Source organism: Dermacentor silvarum, chromosome 5, assembly GCF_013339745.2.
Source record: "Dermacentor silvarum isolate Dsil-2018 chromosome 5, BIME_Dsil_1.4, whole genome shotgun sequence".
NCBI classification, from domain to species: domain Eukaryota; kingdom Metazoa; phylum Arthropoda; class Arachnida; order Ixodida; family Ixodidae; genus Dermacentor; species Dermacentor silvarum.
The window spans coordinates 8,737,263-8,760,152 of record NC_051158.1 but is presented as its reverse complement, the minus strand read 5'-3'; the positions used below and the strand labels follow the sequence as shown (position 1 = coordinate 8,760,152).

The 22,890-nt window shown below is 46.0% G+C and overlaps 1 protein-coding gene across 7 annotated transcripts in view; it reads left to right on the top strand.

Moving 5' to 3' along the window:
* The first annotated feature begins 308 nt into the window (after positions 1–308).
* The window catches only part of LOC119452746 (protein sidekick), an 83,641-nt gene continuing 61,059 nt past the window's right edge, over positions 309–22,890 (top strand). For 2 of the 7 annotated variants that reach the window (XM_049667342.1, XM_049667337.1), the window contains exons 1-8: positions 309–437; positions 1,058–1,278; positions 3,428–3,703; positions 6,145–6,264; positions 8,263–8,418; positions 10,119–10,222; positions 14,275–14,446; positions 17,715–17,855. In XM_049667342.1, coding sequence (XP_049523299.1) covers positions 370–437; positions 1,058–1,278; positions 3,428–3,703; positions 6,145–6,264; positions 8,263–8,418; positions 10,119–10,222; positions 14,275–14,446; positions 17,715–17,855 — 1,258 coding nt within the window. In that variant the 5' untranslated portion in view covers positions 309–369. The remainder of the gene's footprint in view (positions 438–1,057; positions 1,279–3,427; positions 3,704–6,144; positions 6,265–8,262; positions 8,419–10,118; positions 10,223–14,274; positions 14,447–17,714; positions 17,856–22,890) is intronic. The other 5 variants (XM_049667343.1, XM_049667338.1, XM_049667341.1 and 2 more) reach the window with 4 other exon arrangements.

Sequence of the window (22,890 nt, the reverse complement as noted above, 5' to 3'; positions counted from 1 at the left end):
TCTTTCATATTATGGTGACACAACACCAAAGTTCATCCTGTAGTCATGCAAAGAGGGATTTTGTCACAGTAGCCGCCATATTTTTTGTGTGCATGTAAACAGGCCAGAAGCTTTGTGAATTATTTCTGCTAATCTTTCAGCAAGAACATAATGACCTTTCAATGAAGCAGTCAGTGTAGAAAGCAGATGTATCCCTGTTAACACTCTGTGTGACATTTTTATTAATTATATGGACACTGCCGCTGGGATGTCCAAATAATCGAGCCGCTATGATAAATTAGTAAGCAACTGTGTGCATGTGCGTTCATTTTCGTTTTCTTGCTTCCAGATGGAGAATACAAGGCAGAACTTTCTATTGTTGTGCCACCAATGGACCGAGAGTTCAACAATCTGGAAAATGGTTATGACAGCTATCTTGAGTGCGTTGCTGCTGGCAGGTAAGAACCTTGGGGCACATGTTTAAAAAAAGCACTGACTTCACAGCTTAAAGAGAGGAGGCATATTAATTACTTTCAATGTTAATGTTGACTGTAATTAATATACCCTCACTTTAATTAATATGCGGTGGAACCCCGTTGATGCGATCTTCACGGGAACCGGAAAATAAAGGTTATCATCTGGAAAATCGTATTATCCGATGTATTATCCAACCACTTGGTATTATCGGGAAAAGGAAAAAAAAAACTGTATCATCCCGAAAAACTTATTATGCAGAATCGTATCAACGAGGTTCCACTGTATGCAGTTGCCGACCAGTAATTTGGACTCGACGAGGATTGCCGAAAAGTCCGCCAATCTTGTCAGTCTGCTTTTCGAAGTGTACTGTTGCTTGTATGCTGCATACTGAAGGTAATTGTTATAAAGTTCACATGTGTCCCTCGAAAGGCAGGTGCTCAGGGCAAAGTTAAAAAAAAATTCTTGCTATTACACTCCCCCACTTCTCCTTTACTTGGTGTCATGTTTGCTGGGTTTTACAAAATTTAATGTTCCTAGGTTGGCGAGTATGCTATTCATGCCTGCTGTTGTGGTGATGATGTTTCTTTTCTTTTTTGCACAGCCCCCTGGAACAGGTGCAAATAGTGTGGCTCAAGGATGAGCGTCCTTTGGGTGAGCTGCCTCATGTGCTGACCCACTGGAACCGCACCCTGACCCTTTTGCACTTGGGACCCCAACATGCGGGCCGCTACACCTGCCAGGCTAGCCTGCTTCGACACTCTGATGGCTCTGTCGCAGAGTCAGCGACCCCAATTGTCGCCCATGCCAATGTCACTGTGTCAGGTGTGTGTCCTTTTGTATTATGGCATGTTTTCATTTTAGGGAGTACTCACAGGCATATTCAATGTTGTAAAAACTCCATTTTGCTATGATGGCTTGTACTAGGTGTGGGGCCACCTCCTGACCCTCTTGTGGTGTTTGTCTTTGCACATGACGTCCGCGAATCCCAACATTCAGTTTTTCTGCTTAACACACACACTCAAAAAGGTCGAAGTTGGTTTAAAATTTTTGCAGCTATGGCAACAGATGGCTCAAGTATTCCAGTACTTGTGCCATCTGATGGTGTGGATAACTTGTGCATGGGGAGGACTTGCTTCATTCTCTCAGGGCAGTGGGACATCATTGTGTGGGGGTCAACTCTAAGCTTGTTGGTGCTCGTTGGTCAAACTTCTTGGGACCAATGGCAGGTCTGGCAGGTTCTGACTTGTGCAGAGCACTGTGCGTGGCGTTTAGCATGGCATTCAAATCGGGTGCCTTGGTGGCACTAATGATCTTTTCTGTTGATGTTGGGGTCGCTTGCTGAAAACACAGAGGGGGGGGGGGCACTGTCAGCAGTGGTGCCGGCTCTGCCTTTGTCATCCTCTCCAATTTCTTCAAAGCGCGAAAAGCACAGCGAGGGACATTCATTGCATCATGCTAGTTCCCAAAGTCAGCTGCACTGCAATACAGTGGTGTTATGTGCTCAAGCATACACAATGTATTGCATGGAAGCATACCAAGAGAGTGGAATGGGGCGGGCCACTGTCATGGGACACAGTATGCATTCATTAACTGTAAACCTGTGTATACGCCATCTACTGTCACAGTGTGAGCATCAGTACACTTAATAAGTGTACTGGCAGGCCTTGATAAATCGCCGCAGGCCTTCCGGACGTGCCTGTGGCGATTTGAGCCCCCTGGGGCAGCAAAAGGCATGCATTGAATTTTTCGAATTACCCAATTTTTTAATGTTCTTCTGCTCCTGAGGAGTCCAAAAGATCGGATATTGAATGTAGTGACCTTTCACTACAATTAAACATTACTGTTGCTTGTCAGTGCGTGTGTATGTCATCTTCTCTTGTCCCATTCAACTGTGCTGTTTCTTCACTCAAGTATGTACCAACTGGCTTAATTAAATTAGCACACTGGTGGTGTCGCATTTGAGTGGTGTATGCCACCGCCAAAGAACTATGAAGCCGGGGCTGCACAGTGTCTCGAGAGACAAGTGTGGTATGTGAATCGGGTGCATGTGTAGCAGAAAGGGGCGGTGTCTTGAGCCCAAAAGTGTTTGTCAAAAAGAGCAGACATGACCGTCGAACAGCCCGAGTGGTTTGGGGCTGACAAAGTAACGTGCCCTCACTGGCACACGAAGATATACTGCGCACTGTGCTTGGCGAGCTGACGGGGGGATGGCATGTCGTCGATGTGGCGGCTGAGAAACGATGGGAAAGTTTGGATAGAGAACGGCATTCGCAGTGGTATGGGGAGAACGCAGTAAGGACTTCCCTCTTTGGCACAACACTCCCTGGCCATACTGCACACACTGTGACAAGTCATTCCTTTGTCCATGCTTCGAAGGCCCCAGCTGAAATGTCCCGACGACTCCCAACTGTTCTCAAGTATAAATTTACTCTCTTGTTTAGCTAAACAGCGGTGTGCATTTTAAGACATAGCAGGTTGAACTTAAATTCTTAACCCCTTTCGTGCCACGCCGTATCCCGAATTCTGCCCAAAAGTGGACAAATTATTAAAAAAAAATCTGGTTGTAAACAGGTTTTACCTCCTCAGAACGAATTAATTTGCTTCTGCTTGTGCCGGTCCATAAATGGTGTGCTGCCATCTACCAAAAGCACAACTAAGCAACGGCTCATCCATGGAATTGCTAGAAAATGCGAAGTACCACTGATGAGATGAGCTCCTCCTTGACCGTTTTTACCAGTAACCCATGGACACCCATCTCGTCCAAGGCACGTAAGGGGTTAACCAAATCACCTGGTGACTCTTAGTGCATGCCTCATTTGTTATTTGTATGGTGAATTGCATATGCTATTATCTCCATAAGGCCAAGTAATAAATGTTATGTGTGTGCTACAAGTGTGCATCTGTCTGACCTAACTCACTCTGTGGACATAAGGGGACGGTCGTTCACATGGTTTCGTTGCTGCGACTGTAGTGCCGCCCTCGTTGAGCCGCAAGGTGGACGAGGAGACTGCAGTGGAGCTGGGCCAGCAGGTGCAGCTGCCCTGCGCGGCCGAGGGCCACCCGCTGCCCGAGGTGCACTGGCTGCTGGACGCCCAGCCGCTGGACCTGACCAGTGGCCGCTTCCACCTGCACGAAGGAGGCACCCTGGAGATCAGGGCACTGGCCATGGAGGACGCAGGCGTCTACCAGTGCGTGGCCGAGAACCAGCTGGGCGAGGCGCGGGCCGCCACCTGGCTGCACGTCAAAAGTGAGAGCCTCCTTTTTTTTACCTGTTGGGACTCTCTATAGTCCATTTTATACTTATGCAGGCAGCGCCGAGGTAGCTACTCAAGTAGTGTAGTCCTTGAAGTGTCACTCCGCAGTTTGTTTTGGTTTACAATGCTTTCTGTAGAATAACTGCTTCATTTATTACAACTGCAACTTGGGGACATGAAGTTATGTCAAATGACCTAGTATTTGTGCGCCTTTGTGCTTCCAGTACGTGACATACTACATTTTGACCTTAGCACTGTGGCTTCTGGTCTAAGAAACATGCCACTCCGCTTGTTTGATGGTAAATAGGTTCAGATCTGCGACACCTTCCACATAATAAATATGTCATTTTGTGACAAAAAAGTATGAGACTTTATGTTACATTTAATTACATGATGTGTATGCACACCTTTGTTTCAATTTATTTCAAATACAAATAGTGAGGAAACTCTCTCTAGCCAACATCTCCAGCATCTCATTAAAGCATGTTTCTCTCTTCTCTCTCTCTAGCCTTCGTAGTGTTGCCTGCTATGTCTAAAATGGCTTGTTTCTTTCTTTTTTTTTTTTGCATATTACATGGGCAAGGTTGCGGGCACGAAGTTGGGAGTTGCTGTGTGCTACATTGCAATAATTACAAGGTGTTCCACTTGTGCATGCAGACCAGCAGGCACTCCGCTATGTGAGCCTTACATGAAACTGACAATGTTTGGCGCTTTTTTTGGGGGTTGAGGGGGGTGTAATCAAACTGCAATGGAGAGTATGCACATTAGAGTATGCATATGGTACTTAGGACCCTTTCACCAAGTCTAGTACAGTCGACTTCTGTTAATTTGAGCCTGACAGGACCAACGAAACTGGTTGAATCAAACAAAAGACAGAAAAAATGCCAAAACGCGCTGTTAATTCACTTAACAGTATTTACCTTTAAAGTTTGCTTTGCTGCAATACAGTGATGTTACGCGGTGAAGCATACCTAGCGAGGACAGGTTCCTATGGAACTTGGCACATATTCCTTAATTTACATGCACACATGCACCGTCTCCGGTCGCAGTACGAGCACTGAGACACCTAATATGTTTACCGGCAGGCTTTCAGAGTTTTAGATAGACCCTCGCTATTTTGTTGGTGAAGTTTTCAAAGTTTTTTCATCTTACCACCTTCCTTTTCGCTAGCTTTCCCAAAATGCAGATGATTTTTCTTTGCTTTTCGGTGCACAGTGCTTGAGCGCGCATAATTAAGAAACGTGTACTAGGCCCCGTTAATGGTCTCATATACGAGACACGCATGGCGGGTGGAACGAGGGCTCAAATCACCACAGCAATGTCAGAAACAGCTCTGAATAGCTGCCAGTATGCTAATTAGGCATTTAGGTGCTTGTACTGGGACTGGTGACGCTGTGTGCGCGCCTGTATAATTAACAAAATGAGTACTGTGTCCCATGACAGTGGCCTCTTTCTGTTCTTAGTATGCTTCACCGCAATAAATTGCATATGCTTCACCACATAACATGGCTGTATTGCGGTGAATCTGACCAGTCAAGTGCAAATTATTCGGCGAAGGCCAACGTTGAGATTGAAATAACGGAAGTTTGGGCCCATAGAAATGTTCGGTTGGGAACGAATCAACCGACAAATTGAATTAACAGAAGTCTGCTATACTGACAAGCTTGAGCTGATACAGCTGAAATGAGCACGATACACCTATGATGATTATGATTTTTCAAAAAAGATTTATGAAGATTATATTGCCCCCCCTCCCCTTGCTATCAGATGAAATTATTTATGTCTTTCTTCACTTCACAAGGTGTATCGCTCGGAAACTGAAATATGGAAAGAAAAGTACATAATATAGAACCAAGTTATATGTACCGTTGCACAGATCATCCCTTAAAAGCGCATGAATGTACTTCCTGAGTCAGCATTCTTAAAGCATGCACTTCTTTCTATGCATCATGCAAGACCCTGCCGCACAATGTTCTCGTGCCTTTCTCCTCTTCTCTCACCGAACTGCAGGACTTCCTTTTATAGTAGATGATCTTTTGGATGTATTCACTGGGTGTGTCCAATTGACATTTTCTTGCTTTTTGTGGCTTCCTTATGTTTTTTTCAATTATCACTGAGCGGAAAATTAAGTGAAGTGCTTGTCTGCATTGCTTTATATGCCGTTAGAAAGATGTCATGTTGTCATTTTCTTCCCACTTACAATAATTCCCTAAGGCTGCTGTAGATACTCTAATAAATAAATATCTTAATGGATAATGCCTCCTGGTGCAATTTCTGGATGAAGGACAAGGCAGAGGATGGAGCTGTGGAAGGCTGCATTCTCCTTTGCCCTCAACATGCTTTTCCTTTTTTTTTTTCACTTGAGTGCTGTGGTAGCTCTGTCATTTAGAGGATTGTACGCTAGCATTGCAATGCACTCTTTGATCACGTGCAGTTTCTCCACCGGCCTTCCTGCGAGCCCCTGAGAATGTGACCGTCCTGGATGGAATGGACGCGCAACTGTCATGCTCGGTTGTGGGGGCTCCACTGCCCAACACGAGCTGGGCATACAGTGGTACGTCTTCTTTTTGCATCTAGTTTGTCTAGCGAGTCCAGATTTGCGCATGGGCTTTTTCTGACTAAAAATTTTGTTGCCCATATTTCAGAATGGTTGGCTTCATATCTGTTTAAACTTTTCGTATACCCGCCGTGGTTGCTTAGTGGCTATGGTGTTGGTCTGCTAAGCATGAGGCCGCGAGATCAAATGCCGGCCACGGCGGCTTCATTTCGATGGGGAGAAATGTGAAAACATCCGTGTACTTAAATTTAGGGCAAAGAACCCCAGGTGGTCCAAATTATTACTACTGCATGCCTCATAATCAGATTCCAAATTTGGCACGTAAAGCCGCATAATTTTTTTTGAACTTTTTGTATTTTGCTGTACCAGTATTTTGAAGAATGTGGCTTAGTTTGCATTGGGCAGCAGAAAGTGTAGAAAACTTCACAAATATGCCCTTAAGTGGGAACAAAGTTTACAATTAGTTACTCAGATAACTTTCACTGACTCAATGAAAGGCAAACCTTGCAGCGTTTCTTTATGTCAGAGCAGACTTATTTGCAGATAAAGTTTCTTAGGATTGATGGGTGAACCTACAATCGTCTTTACTGCTCACTTTATTAATGAGCTCGATGCTTGTGCATCGTTTTGAGACACACACTCTGTCCCCACTGTACAACACACCTCCCAAATGCCAGTCCGAGTCCCACCACCTCATGCTTCATGCAGCAACTACAGTCTACATGCCTGGATTGGATTCTGGTGTATTACGTTCCAAAACCATGATTTGATTATGAGGCATGCCGTAGTTGGGGGACTGCTGATTAATTTTGACCACCAGGGGATCTTTAACGTGCCCCCAATGCATGGGACATGGGCGTTTTTGCATTTTTCCCCCATCGAAAGGCAGCTGCCGTGGCCGGAATTTAATCCCGCGCCCTTGGGCTTAGTAGCGCAACGCCATTGCCGCTAAGCCACTGCAGCGGGTAGTCCACATTACTGGCTCTCGCACAACACTTGCGCCATCTCTCGGTGGTCCCCCCTAACTACATAGAGGTCCGCTAATGGACATTCCTCCTCACAGGGTGCTACAGAAAGTAGTGCACATTCTTTTGCAGTAAATATCGCTTGCAATGAACAGGGTGACTGTGGTAAAGCCCTATGCTCTTCAGAGTGTGTGGCCCACTCTCACTTAATATGCTGACAGAGCGTGGTGAAATAGCATCAGGGACAAGGAAAGACGAGCTTTAATAAAAAAATGCATGCTATTCCCTCTTTTTCCTCCCTCGGTGCTGTGTCTGCAGGTTTTTTATGAATTTTAAAATTCACAGTTTGGCAGATATGTGAGCGTGTTTCAAATGATCATGGCCGCTCTCTCAGAGTAATAATTCTGTTGACAGTCACTGTTTTTTTTTTCCCCCACAAATAGTAGGAAGGTTTTTCACGCGCTCCTCATTGCTGTTACTTCACCACCAGGAAGAGCAATTTATCCTTTACTTTTGTTGGGGAGAACATTGCGACCTTTTGGCTAAATGTTCAAGTGAATTGTTGCTAAATAATGACTAAAAATTAAGAAATGAAAGGGAGAAGTAGTCATCTACCCAACTGTAGCACAAAGCTATAAAAGAAACTTGTGTACAGTGCTTCAAGTTGTTTATTATCGCGTTCTCGTGCTGTGATCTGCTAGCCTCCTGGTTAGCCTAGATGATAAAGCAGCCATCCTGAAAGGAGTTGGTCCCGAGTTCAAATCCCGGACCAGGATGAACTTTTCTTCAACAAGGTGGCTTTCTTTCTGAAAAAAAAACAAACAAAAACGTGTAAGTTTTCTCTGTAGCTTCGGGCTACTATCGGGTGAATGACAATTTCTCCTTCTCATGAGCCTTCCTCCACCTTGTGGGCTTTTGCAGAACCGTTTTGCCAAACTTATGAAAAGGACGTTCACTGGTGACTATGTTGGCTGGCCCTCTTATGACGTGGGGTCACTGCATTGAACATGCTTCCTATTTGTCCATCCAGATGTGGTGCCGGTGCACAGCGAGGGCCGCATGCAGATCCTCGAGAGTGGCACGCTGGTGATCGCCTCGGTGGTGCTGGCCGACAGCGGGAAGTACACTTGCACCCGGGCCAACTCTGCTGGTTCAGCCAGTGCAGAGGCCTACCTTACAGTGCTCGGTATGTTTTCCCTGGGGCAACACTCTTAATAAGCGAGCTGGAATCGGGTGTTGGATGCAGTGACTGTAGAGAAAAAAAAAAAATCGGACTAATTGAGCAACAACTACTGCTCCCAACTGTGGATGTCGGAAAAGCCATACTGTTTCGCTGCCGTTGCTCCATGTGGGCATAATGAGTATTATTGCGTGCAGTGGGTGGCAATATTCCGTTTACTCTTTTTAACAGTAAATGGTTATGCTAGTGATTCTCAAATGGACCCTGAACAGCTTGAACTCCATGAACTATGGACTGCATTTGTCTGTTTGTCATGGCCAAACTTGGTGAAGGACTGCCGAATAAATTATCAGCAAATTTTTTGATTTGCATTGTGTGTCAAAAAAAAAAGATCACACAGAAACTCCTTTGGGAGTCCTCTAAGTATGCGTAAGCATTGTGCCACTTGCTCATCTCCAGGCAGCTTGGTGTCATTACCAATGTTATGAAACTTGAGCCGACCAGTATAAACCCTTATCAACCCTCATCGGTCATTATCAACCTTTTCGAACATGATCCGACCCTTATCAACTCTTATCGGTCCTTATCAACCTGGATGTCCAGGGAAGCTGTTGCTAAACCGCCATTACAATTGCTGAGCGGGGTATGAAATGCTTTATTGATGGTACGGATGCTCGTTTTGAGCTTGTTCTTTATTGAAACATATGCTGTTCAGTGTGTTATATGGGGGATTTCAATGAATGTATGCACTGTTCGATTCACTTTGCTGAGCGCTTGTATTCTCTGCCCTAAGTGGGTATGAGCCATTGCCTTTTTTGCTTGCTTACTGGGGGCTTATGGGGATATGAGCCATTGTTTAGTGGGGTATGAGCCATTGCATTTGTCTTACATGAGGGACGGACAGGTTTCCCCATTGGGTAGGCATAGAAATGCTTACGCATTTAAGAAAATATTATGTTCATTACTAAGCCAGCATCACTTGTTACATGCTAGGGTGCCATACTAAGGCAGATAACAAGGTTTGCTAGAAGTGGAACTTGGGCATCATTTTGAAGGTTTGGTTGCTTCAGTACAATTGGGTATAATGGTGGTTGCTCATGTGTGCCCTAAAAATTATCCTGCTCACTTCTGGCCTTATCCTGTGTATGCTATTGGTCCCTTCTCTGTACTACACAATGTCAGCGGAGCAGCAGTCACATGTTAGCGCATTCGCAGCAGCCCCACAAGTGAGAGCTCTGATGTCTGACTTGTTGTTCGTGTTCGGTCATGACTACAGTAGGCCAAAGCGAATAGGCCCAAGTTTTTGCAACTGATGGTGTTTATTGTGACCTCCGTTGAACCATGGGTGAGCAACATTTCGTGCACCTTCAGCAAAACTGCTAGTGGGAGAGTGCTTGATGAGAGTCTCCTTTTTGTATCAAATCTACATATAAATGTCTCACTTTTTGCAAGCAAGGTGGAAGCTGTTGAGCCCAATATGTCTTATGACCACCAGATGCATAGGTGGGGCTTCATTTGCTGTATTTATGGGTCGGCATTCACTGATTCATCACATGTGATTTGGCGTGGTAATGAATTGGCATATCTAATTTTTTGTTGGGGGAACATCACCTCGAAACTTGTATGTGAACTTACTCTTCTAACTGCTACAGTTTATCCTTCAACCACAATCAACTGAAAACAGAGTTTGTCACCTCACTGTGCAGTTCGCACCCAGATCGTGAAGCCCCCAGTTGACACACGGGTCATCCTAGGGTCGACGGCTGAACTGCAGTGTCGGATCTCGCACGACCTGAGCGTTCCTTACCAGGTGAGCTTAGGAACTCACGAAGTCATCCTTGGCATTTTATGGGGACCTATGTAAACTACACGGATGTGAAGTGTTTCATTTGATGTTATGACCACATGAGTATCTGGTGCATGTTTCCTGATCCAACTAAATTTCTTGAAGTGACTGGAATTTGAGATTGCTATAGAATAAAATACATTGAATGCATTGAATGCATTCAATACACAGAGTTTCAATACCCGCTGTGATAACTTAGTGGCTACGGTGTTGCTTTGCTGAGCTCTAGGTCGTGAGCTCGATACCGGCACGGCGGCCATGCCAAATGCAAATAAACTCGTGTACTTAGATTTAGGTGTGCATTAAGGATCACCGGGTGGTTAAAAATAATTCGGAGTAAATAACTACTGACACTTTTTTTTCGCTTATCATATAATATACTTCATGACTGAGCATGCACGCAAGTTACAAGAGTGCAACAAATTATTATTTATGTCACCTCTTAAAGGGACATTAATGAGGGACACTAAATCAGTTAATTGATGAAGTATTCCTTCAAAAATATATTTTCGTTAATGTATTGGTAAGAAGTTTATTACTGAAACAGAAAATAAAGGCGAAACGTCTCTTTTATAATTATGTGCTGAAAGCCCAAAGCCATTACGTCAGTGCTACGGCTATATTTCAGTATACAGTGGAACCTCGTTGATACGATTCTGCATAATACGTTTTTTGGAATATGTTTTTTTTTTCCCCGATAATACAATTTGGTTGGATAATACGTTAATTGATATGATTTTTGGATGATATGCTTTATTTTCTCGTTCCCGTGGAGACCGTATCAACGAGATTCCACTGTAGTCTACCATTTAAGTCGTGATTAAGCAAGAGTTCTTGAAACTTGCCAAGTTCTGTCTTGTATTCATTTAGAATGCAATTTTGTTTATAAGAACTTTCTGTGGGCCTAGTTCGTACATACTTGACAAATTTTTTCAAGGCACAAAAAAGACGCAGCACAAAAGAAAGGTCAAACAGAGGACAGGTGCTGTGTTTCTTTTGTGCCTTGAAGAAATTTGTCAAATGTTGTTTATATTTACTGATTAAAAAATAACTGGACCTAAGTAGATGCTGTCAAAATCCATGGTATCCGAGCAAGCTGGTGTGGCAACTTTAGTACAGCGTCACCGCTGTTTTTGTTTTTGTGCCTTTTCTGGCTTATTAAGGGGGGACGCGGCTTTCGCATCGCGAAAAATGGCAAAAAAATCGATTTTTTGAAAATCACATTTTCAGTTTCTGTAACTCTTATTCTATCTGGTTCCGAAATATCATCACTGAAAACCAAGTAGAAGTGCTCTAAAAAAATTGTTATATCAGCCAAGGTGCCGAAAAATTGCGCGGAAATCGCGAAAAAAACGGCGTTTTTCAAGCCACGATATCTCCGGAACGGCGCAGCCGAGCGCCGCCATCTTGGTCTCGTTGGAAAGCGCATTTCTCCGTCTTCAAATCTGCCGCTTCAGCTATCTCCTCCATACAGAAACAAGCACACAAAAAGCAAATGATTGAAGGTCGTGCCGGAGCCACCGATTGGCCGCGCCCGCCACGTGACTCCAGCGCGGTTCGCCATTGGTCCGGTGCTCGCTCCGTGATGGCGTCGTCTGCTCCGCTTGTTGCGGTCTCCTCGCGAGCTCCGGACAGTTTCCATAATCTCGACGAGTGTTAAAGCGGGCGCTACGCGGACATCGCAGTAGCGTGGCCGATTCCGCTTTTTGTGGACGGCTCAGACCCGCGGCTAAGCATTCCGAGCATCCGTGACGCGGACTTCGCGACCGAGCTTCGGGCACGGAATGCTCGGACACGCGGCTAAGCCTTTCGCGCGTAGGCGTCTCCGACTCGGCGATGAAGCACATCGCGCGCGGACTTATCGGATCCTTGCCTAAGCATTTCGCGCGTCGGCACCTCGGACTGTGTGACTAAGCTAATCGAGCATCGACTCGTCGAGCCTGCGGCTAGGCATTTCGCGCGTCGGCACATCGCTCATCGAGTGTCGACTCCTCGGACCCGCGGCTAGGCACTTCGCGCGTCGGCACCTCGAGCGTCGACTCCTCGAGCCCGCGGCTAGGCAATTCGCGTGTCGGTACATCGCTCATCGAGTGTCGACGCCTCGAGCGTCTATTCCTCGGACCCGCGGCTAGGCATTTCGCGCGTCGGCACCTCGGACTGTGCGATTGAGCTTACCGAACGTTTGGACCCGCGACCAGGCATTTCGCGCATCGGCACCTCGGACTGCGCGACTAAGCTCGTCGAGCGTCTATTCCGCGGACCCGCGACGAGGCATTTCGCACATCGGCACCTCGGACCCGCGACTTGGCATATCGCGCGCCGACTCTATTATCGTAATGCCACGATATCTCGTAACAATACCTATCATACCACCCTTTTAATTCATAAAGAGAACCTCATCATGAGCTCTATTCACTAGGCCACTTGGGCTGGCACAGACACCTGGCTGCAGAAGTGAGGCATGATACAAAAGTACAGGCTGGAAAGCACCTAGCAGCTGCATTGCTGCCTATCTATCAGTGGCTCTCCTAACCTCCATAGCCATTGTCAATGGAAGATGATTCAGAAGCCTGCTGAGAGCCTTCATTCAGTAACATGGTCGATTCTACCAAAAGAAAACAATGCCTCACTGACTGCACTAGAGGCTGCTATCAATGAGGCAGTCTGCAGATACAACGCTAGAACTACTGTATATTTATGCCCACATAGTTCTGCACCTCACTTGGTTTGAAACCCAGGCACCATGCTCTTTTTAGAGCAGCAGTAAAGAATGCCATACAAATATGAAAAAGGCAGAACAAAGGCTCAGCAGACCAGAGGCCACATGTCCAAGAAGCCCCACGTCACAAAACACATCAAAGATTACAACTTTGGTGCGTTTTAGAGAACTGAAGAGAAGGTGAAACTTTGAGAGCCGTTTTCTCAAAACTGTTTTTTCGCCTTTCTGCTCAGTTTCTGGAGCTGATTTCTTCGTTACCGTTTAGCCTATTTTGATTCTGTTTTTTTTGTCACGTTCCTTGGACTACAGTGCAGGTCGAGACAGTCTCGCATTTTTATCTTGACTTTTCATAAATTTATGGCATGGCTATTCGTTCACCCCGAAAGTGTGCTTGGTGCGAAGGTAACTTGAAAAATGACTATCTAAAAAATTTGTGTTGCAAAAAAAAAAAAAGTAAGACTGTCACGACCTTCAGCACGCATTGAGCTATACAGTCAATACTCAACGAGCCTTCCATCATGTTTTTTAAGCTCCCTAGGCCCTCCAGAAAGTTCAAGAGAGAAAAATTCTGCTCAATAAAATGTTCTCAAGGTATCACTCTGAAACTTTTATGGAAGTATCAGGGAGACATTCTAAACATTTGTGCCAATTTTCATCAAAATCCATGAAGAAATCAGGAAGTTGATTTTCAAAGCCACGTCCCCCCTTAAGCTTCCTCCATGGTAAGATGGTTCTTTTTTTGCTACTGTATAAGCGCAATTTACTAATACAGCTCAACTTATCTTTTTTATTGTCCATTTAATGCAATAAGTTGAAAACATGTGCGTGGGGCAATACTTCAGATGTGATGCAGTAGGCTGACTATGTTGAAGGAAACCGGGGTGGTACTACACCCCGCTGCAGTTTGCACCAGCGACATCATGTGCCATTGAATCCAGAGGCTATTGGGATGAGACGAGAGAGAAGGTGAAAGTGCGTGTTCAGAGAAGTGACAGCAGAGGACCAGACTGAATGTGGAGAAGCGCAGAATGAAAAAGGATGAAAGGGACCGCTTTTTCAGACGGGGTCATTGTCACTCAAAAGAAGATGTTCAGTTTGTACTCGAAATGTTCAGTACATTTGCACACCCATTACAACAAAGTTTTCTGACTCTCCCCAAAGTTGCCATGCATGCTCATTTAGGTCTTGGCAAGGCATGGCCGGGTTTCTGATTAACTAGTGATTGCCACCTGTGGTAAAATTAACCTCGGTTTTGCACACTGCTCGCAACCTGGGATTGAGCAAGCGGTTTTTGCAGGTGACGTGGTTTTTTGAGGAGAAACCATTGACGTCCTCAAGTAGAACTCATCTGGCACCGGATGGCACCTTGAAGATCGACCAGGCGCGCAACACTGACATTGGCACCTACACCTGCGTTGTCACATCACCCGGTGGAAATGATACCCGCTCGGCAAAGCTCGAGGTCATCGGTGAGTCATTGGCAAAGTCATCTGTGACCTCATTAAAGTGTCCACCCAGACCGCTTGTTTGTGGTGGTTGCTGTTCTGCGATGTAGGTCATGTGCAATCAGGCATTGTGCTTTGTGGACATGTACATAATAGTAGTCTGCTGGGCCAGTTGTCACATAATCATTAAAGGTTGAGAGTTTTAACGGCAGGGATGAAGAAAGACTTGGCAGGACTACACCTTGTGATGTGTTTGACTGCAGATGCACGAATCACTGCTTTCGTGAACAACTTTCCAATAAACGTAAGTTGCAAGGGAGGATCTATCAAGTCATTCTTCACCCCTTCCATTAAACCGCTCCTGCTTGTACGAGAGGTGGACATGTACTATCGACCAAAAAAGTTCACGGACCAAGAGATCTGACAAAAAGCTGAATATCTCCGCAGCCAGAAAATGCAGCCTGGTATTCCCATTTCCAGCCTCTATTGGTATATGTGAACACCATTGTGATGTACGGTTTTACTGGGTACTTTTAAAGGCTGCTCGGATATTTAGCGTTTTCTGAGATCCGCGGTCCGTAAACTTTTCTGGTCGATAGTACTCTGCGGGGGGGGGGGGGTTGCCAAACCTTTACTAATTTGTGTCAGTGATGGTAGCTTAGCGAGAAAGCTGCTAAATTTAAAGAGTATTTAGTCTCCCTAATGACAATTTTGCCTTTCCAAAGTACTATGGAGTTTCCTTTTTTTTTATAGTGACATTAATTTAATAGCCAGTCAGTTTTCATGATAAAATTCCTCAAGGGACTTTAGTTGAGGTTAATGCCTTGCCCCTGTTTTATCCCAAAGAGGGTATATCCCCCTACTTTTTTTGATACTTTAGTTTATTAATGAGCCATCTGGGTGCATCAAAGCTGTTTTTCTAAGCAAAGCACAATCTTGGGATCAATTTCATTTTAGCAAATCGGATTGTGTTCCCATTCCACATTCTGACCGTTGACTTGCCACTACAGGATGTAATTCAAGGCTGTAGTTGAAAAATAATAAAGACATCTACAGACAATTAAACTAAAAAAGAGACAAAATTCTGAGCAGGTTATCATCATCATCACTTAGCCACTTTTCGCTGAATACAATAAAATCTCATTCAGATTTCACGGGACCGAAAAAAAAAAAATGTCCGAATTAACTGAATGTCGAATTATTGAGAGTACCAAGAGAACAATAAACAAATGCATAATACGTCAACACAATTTTATTTACCGAATGTATCAGCAAATTTTGTTTTTACTTTGCATAAAGCAGTTCGGAAGCTACAGTTCTCGTCATCTCGTGACTAATTAGCAGTCGACACGGCGAAGGCCTTGCGGCTTCTTTTGCATTGTGACTGTGGCGAATAACCCGTGTCTTCATCCGCGACATGCTCTTCGCTACCACGCGCACATCTCAATTATTTTACAGCGAAGCTATTAGCCTAAAGTTGGTCGTCATTTTTTGTGTCCGCATCCGTTTCCAAAAATGTGGGGCGATCCCGGAGGTAGTGCAATGCCGGGCCGACCCGCAGCGGAGGTGAAGCAGGCTTCAAGCACTCAGGAAAGTGAAACACAGAGTGCATCCATTCTTTGGAATCACGCATGCAACATACAGAACAGCATTCCGTTCAATAAAAAAACGAGCACAAAACAAGCACCCGAACCACATGCTTGCGAGAAATTCGTAGGGGTGTTCCATGCTGCTTCTTGATGCGTGCGTCTGTGGCGTGATGGTTTCATATCGGGCTTCTGTACTTGAGGTCTTGTGTTCGAATCCTCCCGGCGAACATTTTTAATAATGGTTATTTATTTATTACGCAGTACTTTGTTGAAAATGATGAGTTTACAAAGTCACGAAGCCGTTTGAAACCAGAAGGACAAGGTTTAGGCAAATCCGTGTACTTCCCATAATTCGCATGCTGGCTGAACTGTTGCGATTGCAGCTTCCATTTTCTGCACTGCTATGGGTAGGCCATGCAACGTTAGGGCTCCCGAGGAACCACAGCGACCACGAAGTGATTATCATTACCATTACTCTAAATTAGTAAAAGATTTCATACACCCATCAGCAGCTGTAATGGTTTTTCCACAGCTTCAGTAGACATCCACTTTCACAGGGCCGGGAAGGCGAGGGAAAATTTTTTTCGCCAAAGACCTGGTTGGCAGCAGATTGTCCGTCTGTCGTGATGTAGCCGGTGAATTTGATGGCAGCGTGCGGCATTGCCTACACATTGCACTGAGTCAAAACGAAACTATTGCTTACTGCAACTTCTGCGAATGAAACAGTGGTAGATGTCGATGCAGTCATGGATGGACGACGACCACGCAATTCTGAAGGCGCACTGCCAACCATAACGAAACTACTGCTTGCTGCAACCGCTGCAGACGAAACCACGGTCGCGATCAGTACAATCACGGATGGTGACTACGCGGTTTTGAATGGCACGCGGCCAGCGCACGCACCCAGTCAGAATGAAACTACCGATTAGGCGCAACTACTGCAGACGGAGCCGTGGTTGCTATCGACACGATCGTGGAGGGCGACTATGCAGTTCTCATGGCACGCGCGCAACGCAGTGTCATGCGTAGCGGAAGACACAAGAATGAGTGCAATAAAGACAAACAAAACATGAGGTGTTCCGGCGTTCTTGTTGCTTTCTGCTAATGAATGTTGATGCGGGCCCCACTTCTTCGTTTCGATTCAACGCTACTGCAGCTGTTGCTCTTTAACGTTGCACCTTTGCAGTGCTACGCGCTTGCTGTGCTCCGAGGTTTGTCCGAATTAACAGGTGTGTGGCCACATAAGTTCTAATTAGCAAGCGTTTGAGGCCACTAAATGTTGCATAAGCCTGCCGGGACCAGAGGACGAGTCTGAATTATTTGTTTTTCCGAATTAACGAGGTTTTATTTTATAGCGCTGTGGGCTGGTACAGTTGTTATTCTGTAGCATTTCGGTCAAAAAAAAAAAAAAAAAGAAACATAGAGTTACCAATGCTGATCTGTTATAAAACAAAGGCATAAGCGAGGGAGAAAGCATCAGAATATAAAACGGTGAATTAATGAACATTCATTGTACGGAAGGCAGCAGAAAACAGAAGGAAGTAAAAACAGGACAGTGCAAGTCCTGTTTATGCTTCTATCTATCCTTTGTGTCAGTAGCGCTGCCGCCGTACAAAAAGAGAAAGGCTGTACTTTGCTGTGAATCATTTGCTGCATGTGCCAGTAAATTGTGAGTGTTGTGACTACTGTGTGATGTCTCGCAGAGCTGCCTCACCCGCCAGGCCATGTGAAGGCGTCAGTGACGGACACTATGCCCAAGACGGTGAACGTGACCTGGTCACCTGCCTTCGATGGCCACAGCCCCATCACCCACTACGTGCTGCAAATGCGTGCCCTGCCTACTGGTCAGTACAGTTGTATTTGCCCACTGGGAGATGTAGTAATGCCACAGCCTTCCAATTATGGTGACCATCAAGCATTGTTCGCAGTTAGGAACATCATGCACTACTCATTCAGTTGCACTGTAGAATTTCTGTTGTTATTCTGTAGCATTTCGGTGCACTCATTACTGTTCACAGCAAGGGATGTGAGAGCCGAGAAATGTCAGATTGAGTTGTATGCTGCGTAGGACTGTGTGTGAATCCCAATGAGGCTCCATGTGATTGTCAAGTGATGAAGCACAAACCAAAATGACGGTTGTGTGCAGTGTGCCACTCCTGGGATCCTTCCCACTTGGAATGCTGCAGCGAAGGTACCTTGCCCTTTCGGAGGGGATTGGGAGACACTCCTCTCTACATGGCAAAGAGAAATATCCTTCCTGACCAATGTTGCCATGTATTTTGAATGAGAAACACGTGATCTGAAACACATCTGTGCAGATGTGGAAGCATTTTAAAGTGGTAGTTACTACAGTATACTTCCGTTAATTCGACCCTGATGGGACCAGCGAAATTTATCGAATTATCAGGTGGGTTGAATTTAAAAAGATGCAGAAAAAAAAAAAAACGCCAGAACACAGCTGATTCATTTGGAACCATTTGCCCTATTATAGCATGCCCCTGAACCAAGCGCACGCCCACATTCTATGTGTCTGAAGTAGAAAACTAACGCAGTAATGACATTAAAGCACCTAAACAGAGTAGAAATCTAACGTGCACCCAATTTTAGCAAGAAAAATGGGCAAGTGTCTAACATAAGTTGCCAATAGTAGTCGGTTTCCTAAGTCAGCTTCGCTGCTATACATTCGGGTTATGTGGTGAAGCTTACTGAACTTCATGAAGGGAATTTTTGTTTCGTGTTCGCTCCACGCAGCTAATTTCCAGCCCATTTTCCATGAAAAAAAAGATAACAGTGTTTTAAGATCGGGTAAATACTGTAATCGGACATTGTGAGCTACTGTTATTGCTTGAAAATCCTCCTAGGGCATCCAAAAAATAACTGTTTTCAAGGGGAGATCAAAAAAAAATTTTTTTTTTGACATGTGTCCAATACATTCACTGCTCCCTAAGCTCTGCTGAGGCATACTCTGACACTAAAGGCGTCACTATTGGGGTCACCACCATAGGGGTCAGGCATGTGCACGCTGACTGGTCAAGTTTAATTATTCAATGAAGGCCAATTTTAGGATCGAAATAGTGAACGTTTGGGCCCATAGAAATGCATGAGCACCGACTCGGACCTTTGGTCGAGATTGAATTAGCCGAAAAATCAAGTTAACCGGAGTTGAATTAATGGAAGTCTTCTGTACTACCACACAATTGAGGTCGAATGATGCTGGGACTGTCATCTTTGATGAGAGCACTCGCATTCTACCCCGATGAGAGCGTTCTACCCTGGTGGCTGCTGCTTATGGCATGGCCCGCGGGTGCCGTATCTTTAAAGCGTTCTGCCATGTGGACAAAGTGCAACCAGTGCTGGTAGCTTCGTATGCGTTGTGCTTTCGACGTTTAGTTCGCGTGGAAGCGAGAGAGAGCATGTAGGTCAATTTGCTCGCTGCTGCTGCCGCGCCTTCTTACTCCAGCATTTTGACAGCGAGTTTCCGCGGTCATCGAGCGAGGTGTGTTAATGTTTACCTGTGCGCACGTGACACCGTGCTTGTTAATTTAGTTACAAGTTTATACGGCTGATAAAACTAGTATCCTTATTTCGTATAGCTCTCTACTAATTTTCTATCGCAGTCGATGCTTTCCCTTTTAGGCGAAACTGTGACACTTTTCGCATACGAATACTATTGGTATTGCAAAAATTTGTTGCACAGCAAGTAACCTACAGGAAAGTTATGCTTTGTGGTCAGCAAAATTCTCTAGTACAACACTTTTGCTTGAAATTATCATAACCACATTATCATAACCAATGTTGCCATGAAGGAAGGATAGCTGCTGAACATGTTCAGGAGCAGCAACAGCATCCTGCATGTCTCCATTCCGTCAGATAGTGAAAAGAGCTACTCATTGGACACACTAGTGTCTGGTATCGGCAGGAATCTCTCCACAAGCCAAGCCAACAGTGGGCACCATGCTACACCACCATTTACATGGATATTCTTCTTGGCCCAAAATTTCATCATGCACATATCTTTAAACCTCTACTGGTGGCAGGGAAAATTGCTGCTGGTTGATGAACGTATTTAAGTCTTTCTACAGTGTTGACATGAAGGAGCCTCTCCTGAAGATTTCGTTGTTGAGGACATATCTGGGTTCCTTGGTGTTTAAATTTTCCTTGCTTCTTCCAAAGCCAGGTTTTTGATCCAGTTTGCGATTGAAGCATCCTGGTGGTACTCGACTACTTGAGAATGAGGGTATAAAAACATTGCCAAGCTTGTTACTTGGTCAAATGTGTCGTTTCGAAGCCGTATTTTTAGGCACGTAGCCAGATTAGTAGCAGACATGCAAGTTTCCACCTGGCAACTGTTGTCCAGATGTATGAAGAGGCAGCACAGTCTGGCTACATTGAGATGGCAGTGTTGTGGTAACCATAAGCGCCAAAACGTGCCCTGTGGCAATGCCTCCTCTTTAGTTTTGACATGCTTCACTGCACGGATAAATAAGCTTCACCGCAATAAAGTCTGTATGCTTCGCAGCATAACACCGCGGTACTGCGATGAAGCTGACTTGGAAGAACTGACATCAATTTTTCGGGGCTCGACTATTCCGAATAGTACAAATGTACCTCGAATCGAATCTAATGTTTGCACACTGCTAGAAAAATGGATTCTTTGGTACTTGGTTTGGGGCAGTGATCTGAAGCAATGACTTGGCATTCCACTGTCAGTGTCAGTTGATTCTGTAGGTGGGTTATCTCACCATAATACTTAGTCGTGGTTTCATGCAATTCCTTGGCCAGTTTAGGCCTCAGCCGATCCTGCACTGTTCCTGGTAAAAAAAACTTGTTACTGGGAGTTTTACTGGCACTTTCCGCAGTCGTGCCCCAAATGTGGAGCCGACTCATGCTCTTTCGATCACATGCTCTGGCTGTGCCCAGCCATAGAAAACTTTATACTTGCCACAAAGGACCAGTGGGAGGAATTCCTAAGAAGCGACCACCACCACATCCAACTCCAGGCAGTCCAGAGGGCCCACGACATCGCAACGGGATTTCGCCTCCCGGTGCCATCGTGGGCGGAGCAACTGACTTGACCTGAGGGAGCCTTCGGCTCCCCCTGGCCAGTTTCTCAGGACCAATAAATGTTCTTGTCACTGTCACTGGGAGTTTTATGTCCAGATTTGCTGACAACTCTTGTTATGGGTATCCTCGCTAGTCGGCTTGATCAGTGTGATGCAATCTAACCAGGTCCTCATTTGGTGCCGCAGTAGCAGCTCCGCTGGCAGTTTGCACTAAGACTTCTCACGACGATGGTCCAGGAATTTTGCACTCCATGTCATTAGTTTCATAGAACAACTGAAAGTTGAGCAAGTTGGTAGAGATTCGTAGTATGGAAATGCGGGCACGCATGCTGACATGGACACCAAGTACATTGAGAGGGTTAAGGGGGGACGCGGCTTTCGCATCGCGAAAAATGGCAAAAAAATCGATTTTTTGAAAATCACATTTTCAGTTTCTGTAACTCTTATTCTATCTGATTCCGAAATATCATCACTGAAAACCAAGTAGAAGTGCTCTAAAAAAATTGTTGTATCAGCCAAGGTGTCGAAAAATTCCGCGGAAATCGCGAAAAAACGGCGTTTTTCAAGCCACGATATCTTCGGAACGGCGCAGCCGAGCGCCGCCATCTTGGTCTCGTTGGAAAGCGCATTTCTCCGTCTTCAAATCTGCCGCTTCAGCTATCTCCTCCATACAGAAACAAGCACACAAAAAGCAAATGATTGAAGGTCGTGCCGGAGCCACCGATTGGCCGCGCCCGCCACGTGACTCCAGCGCGGTTCGCCATTGGTTCGGTGCTCGCTCCGTGATGGCGTCGTCTGCTCCGCTTGTTGCGGTGTCCTCGCGAGCTCCGGACAGTTTCCTTAATTTCGACGAGTGTTAAAGCGGGCGCTACGTGGAAATAGCAGTAGTGTGGCCGATCCCGCTTTTTGTGGACGTCTCAGACCCGCGGCTAAGCATTCCGAGCATCGGTGACGCGAAGTTCGCGACCGAGCTTCGGGCACGGAATGCTCGGACACGCGGCTAAGCCTCTCGCGCGTAGGCGTCTCCGACTCGGCGATGAAGCACATCGCGCGCGGACTTCTCGGATCCTTGCCTAAGCATTTCGTGCGTTGGCGCCTCCGACTGCGCTACTAAGGAAATCGAGCGTCGACTTCTCGAGCCCGCGGCTACGCATTTCGCGCGTCGGCACATCGCTCAACAAGTGTCGACTTCTCGGACCCGCGGCTACGCACTTCGCGCGTCGGCACCGCGAGCGTCGACTCCTCGAGGCCGCGGCTAGGCATTTCGCGCGTCGGCACCTCGGACTGTGCGACTAAGCTAATCGAGGATCGACTCCTCGAGCCCGCGGCTAGGCATTTCGCGCGTCGGCACATCGCTCATCGAGTGTCGACTCGGACCCGCGACTAGGCACTTCGCGCGTCGGCACCTCGAGCGTCGACTCCTCGAGCCCGCGGCTAGGCATTTCGCGTGTCGGCACATCGCTCATGGAGTGTCGACACCTCGAGCGTCTATTCCTCGGACCCGCGGCTAGGCATTTCGCGCGTCGGCACCTCGGACTGACCGATTGAGCTTACCGAGCGTTTGGACCCGCGACCAGGAATTTCGCGCATCGGCACCTCGGACTGCGCGACTAAGCTCGTCGAGCGTCTATTCCGCGGACCCGCGACCAGGCATTTCGCACATCGGCACCTCGGATCGACCCGCGACTTAGCACATCGCGCGCCGACTCTGTTATCGTAATGCCACGATATCTAGTAATAATACCTATCATACCACCCTTCATAAAGAGAACCTCATCATGAGCTCTGTTCACTAGGCCACTTGGGCTGGCACAGG